General features: G+C 44.1%; 1 protein-coding gene across 1 annotated transcript in view; it reads right to left on the reverse strand.

Annotated features, from left to right (window-relative positions):
* The window catches only part of ARID1A (AT-rich interaction domain 1A), a 69,912-nt gene that overhangs the window by 16,962 nt on the left and 48,320 nt on the right, over positions 1 to 4,630 (reverse strand). The window contains exon 6 of the mRNA XM_007459301.1: positions 30 to 270. Within this exon, the coding sequence (XP_007459363.1) occupies positions 30 to 270 (241 nt within the window). The remainder of the gene's footprint in view (positions 1 to 29; positions 271 to 4,630) is intronic.

Here is a 4,630-nt window from a genome sequence, read left to right on the forward strand (position 1 = left end):
TTTCCCCAAAGGTCAGCACTCGAGGGTACCTGGCACTGCAGCAGGCGAGAGTGGTCCTGAGCGAGACTGAGCAACACTGGCAGGAGAGCCAACTGGGGACGGGGAGGGGCCTCGGATGCCAGGCAGGTGAGGGGAGGTATGGGGAGAAAAAGGAGACTGAGCTGGATTACTCTGCTCCCCTTGGCTGCTTGAAATCCCTGATGTGCTCACTCCAGGGCTCAGAGCTCCTTCTGTCCCCATGGGGAGATCGTCTATTGAACCAGACAGATCCTGGAACATACACACAAGGACATGGATTAGCAGTATTAGGCAGAAAGATTCTTTTTTCAACAATCCTACTACATGATCAACATTTTTCTTAAACAACCCGAAGTGAATATACTGCACACATTTATACAGTCGTGATACTATAGCTTACATACAGCAAGCTCTCTATTAAGGGCCAGAGAGGAAATACTTTAGACTCTAAAGGCCACAGTCTTTGTCACAACTATTCAACTCTGCCACCAGAGTGCAGAAGCAGTCACAGACAACACATAAACAAATGGATGTGACTGTGTTCTAACAAAGCATTATTTATAAAAACAAGTAACTAGGGGCTTCCCTGGTGGTGCAGTGGTCAAGAATCCACCCGCCAATGCAGGGGACACGGGTTCGAGCCCTGGTCCGGGAAGATCCCACATGACGCGGAGCAACTGAGCCCGTGCGCCACAACTACTGAGCCTGCGCTCCAGAGCCCGCGAGCCACAACTACTGAGTCCGTGAGCCACAACTACTGAGCCCATGTGCCACAACTACTGAAGCCCGCGTGCCTAGAGCCCGTGCTCCGCAACAAGAGAAGCCACCGCAATGAGAAGCCCGCACACCGCGACGAGAGTAGCCCCCGCTCGCCGCAACTAGAGAAAGCCCACGCGCAGCAACAAAGACCCAACGCAGCCATTAATTAATTAATTTTTAAAAGTAACTAGCCCACAAGCTATAGTTTGCTGGTCTATCTGGTCTATCTTCTGGTCTATCTACCAGAAGCACATGTAGTACTTTCATCTTCTTTCCCAGCCCCAACTTCTACAGTCATAAGAGAGCAGCTCTTTCAGTGAGCCTTTAGTTCTTTTCCAACGGGGAAACTTAACAAAACACTGCCAGGACAGCATCAGGAGCTATAAGAAAATGTTAACAAGTTTGGGCAACGTTCACAGATCCCCTCTCCATCAAATTATTATAACCTACATTTACCAAGAACTCACTCCAAGTTACCATACTTTAAAACATAAGGGGTAGGAGGTAAGAAAGGGATATATTGCACAGACAATTCTTTAACTGCCAAGAGGGTCTGGGACTACATTCCTAACACCTGGCCAACAACAGGGATGAACAAATGTTTGCCAACTGAACAAACCCAGTTTTCTTCCTAGTTTTAAGTTTTTCAATGAGAATCTGGTATTTATTTGGAGGCTGTGCTTGTCTTGAATTAATCGGTAAAGAGTTCACTCTAGGTCAGTAAACACCAAGATTAGCAATCAGGAGCTCAATATGAAAAATATTTTAAAAAAGAAAAAGGGACTTCCCTGGCAGTCCAGTGGTTAAGATTCCGCACTTCCACTGCAGGGGGCGTGGGTTCGATCCCTGGTCAGGGAACTAAGATCCCCCATGCCTCATGGCACACCAAAAAAATAAAAATATTCACCCCAGGAAATGCACCCCCAACCCACTCCCAGCCCCAAGTTCACTCTCTAGCAATACCATGGGCTCAACATCACGCATTAACTTCAGGCTGGGAACTAACTGTACCTTGAAGAAAGAATGAAAGCTTTCGGTACACGCTCAGGTCTGTGAAAACCCTAATACTCAAATAGTTAAGAAAAGAGTTCTCTTAAAGAGACACAGCTGAAGAGGAAGGAAATCCAAAATGGCCTGATTTGAGTCTATTCCTATTCCCACAAGCTCACCTTGGAGAGATCAGTTCAAGATGATTCTGACCCTGGAGTCGGACAGTAACATTGGAGATCAAAGAGCACCTCTTAGGCTCTCCCCTAAGTATCCAGGTTGGTTGGACCTTTGCAAACCAGTTGGTTACTTCACTAGGCTGGGAGTATTTCTGCTGAGTTCTGTGGGAACAAAGCTGGCCTTGAAGGCAAGGCAAGTAGGTAGGTGTGCATTTGTGTCTGTGTTCAGCTCTCAGTGGTAGCTGAGAAGTCAGAAAATACTAGCTTTCCTACAAGAAGCAGACCCAGTACACCATAGCATGCTTTCACAAACTGCAACTAGAATTAGTCCCAGCATGGAAGAGAACTCAAGAAGCCCTCCTCTAGGTAACACCAAAGGGCCTCTTTCGTCTCAAAGGACTAAAGTACCTGGAGCTATGAAGAGCCCTAGATTCATCCCAAGAGAGGAGGATTCCTTCCCCACGTTGAGGGCTAAGCTGTACCAGGGACACCTAGCTTCTGAACCAAGGAGAGTAAACTCAAAGAGGCAGCAAGATGACAAGAGGAGCCAACTGTGTAGGCCAGAAAAGGCCTTGAAAGCCACTTGTTAAGCCCTGGTTTATAACAGAAACCACAGCCCAATGCTCTGTTTTAGGGACCAGTAGCTTTCCTCAGCATTCCCTCCTACGGTCTCCATTCCTTACCAAACCACCAGCTTCTAGTAATAAGAGCTACTTGCTTAGAGGAAAAAGAAATCAGCATGTTTTGGAACAGAACAGGAATTGAAGGTCTATCCATAAGACAAGAACTCTTCAAATGGCCTTGAAGAATTAAATGTTTTAAACATTTCTGTCTTTGATTAAACAAGTAAAACATGAACATTCTCATGGTAAAAACAGTTGAGATAGTATAGGTAAACTTAAAAATCCCCTTTGCTCTCTTTCTGCTGCCTTCAATAGAGGAACCCCTATTCCATCTGGTGTATATCCTTGGAGACCTTCTGAGGAACTGAGGAGGAAAAAAAAAAAGAGGATGTTCAACATCACTAACCATCAGGAAAATGCAATTCAAAACCACAATAAGCCTCACGCCTGTTAGGCTGGCTATTAACAAAAAAACGAAAAGAAACAAGTATTGGCAAGGATGTGGAAAAAAAGGAACCCTTGTGCACTGCTGGTGGGAATATAAATTGGTGCAGCCACTACGGAAAACAGTACGGAGGTCCCTCAAAAAAAAAAAGAAAAAAAAAAAAAAAAAAAGGAACTACCACATGATCCAGCAATTCCACTTCTGGGTATTTATCCAAAGAAAACCAAAACACTAACTCAAAAAGATAGATGCACCCCCATGTTCACTGCAGCATTATTTACGATAGCCAAGGCATGAAAGCAACCTAAATGTCCAATGACAGATGAATGGATAAACAAAATGTGGTGTACACATACACACACACACACACACAGGAATATTATTATTCAGTCATAAAAAAGAATGAAATCTTGCCATTTGTGACAGCATGGATGAACCTTGAGTGCACTATGCTAAGTGAAATAAGTCAAAAAGAGAAAGATAAGTACCGTATGATCTCACTTACATGTGGAATCTAAAACAAAACAGAACAAAAACCAAGCTCACAGAGAAGACTGGTGGTGGCCAGAGGTGGCGGGGGAGAAATCAGAGAAGGGGGTTAAAAGGTACAAACTTCCTGTTATAAAATAAATAAGCCATGGGGGTGTAATGTACAGTATGGTGACTACAGTTAATAAAACTGTATATCTGAAATCTTTAAAAAGTTCTCATCACAAGAAAAAAATATTCTGTAACTACACAGGTGACGATGTTAACTAGACTCATTGTGTTACTCATTTCACAATATATACAAATACTGAATCGTTATACTGTACACCTGAAACTAATATAATATTGTATATCAAATATATATCAATAAAAAAGAATAAAAAGGAAAAAACCCCACCAACCCACCAACCACTGCTATGGGCTCAGGGCGGGGCCTACAGATGCTCTTTCAGCCACACGTCTGTTAAAAACCAGGCTCTCCACAGATACACAAGCAAACCTCCTAGCCCACCTGAGAGATCCCAGGAGCCTGAAAAAAACCACTGGCAGCCCCTGGGGTTGGGCTCTCAGGACCCTGGAGGCACCTGTGGTGGCAATGTGGGGGCTTCCTTCACAGAGGCATTCTGAGGAGAGCTGTCAGTTTTGTAAAGTGCCCTGAGCTTCGTAGAGAAAAAGTACTAAGTAAACCACTGTCAACAGCAGTCCACGTGGGCTGGGATGCCTGGGCACAGAGTAACCGTAGGGGAAGAATCAGCATTAATCTTCTTCTCTCTCTCATTTGGTTGGTTTGAAGCCAGTCTCTCAAACTGTCATTTTCATCAGACGGCAACTGGTCAGCATGGGGGGAGTTGAATTTAAAAAGATATTAAGAACCAGAATGTTAGCACAGGAAGGAACAGATCATTTATATTAATACTAACAATAACTATCATTTGAGCATCTACAATGTGTCAGGCATTTTATGGAGTTACTTAATTTTCTACAATTCTTGGAAGTAGGTACTACCACCAACATGTTGAAAAGGAGCAAGCGGATGCTCAGAGACGGGGTTACATGCCCAAGCCATCCAGCCAGTAAGTGGCAGAAATTAGACTTTGAACCCAGATCTGCTGAACCCCAAAGCCTATGTT

This window comes from Lipotes vexillifer, unplaced genomic scaffold (assembly GCF_000442215.2).
Source record: "Lipotes vexillifer unplaced genomic scaffold, Lipotes_vexillifer_v1.1 scaffold496, whole genome shotgun sequence".
Lineage (NCBI taxonomy): Eukaryota > Metazoa > Chordata > Mammalia > Artiodactyla > Lipotidae > Lipotes > Lipotes vexillifer.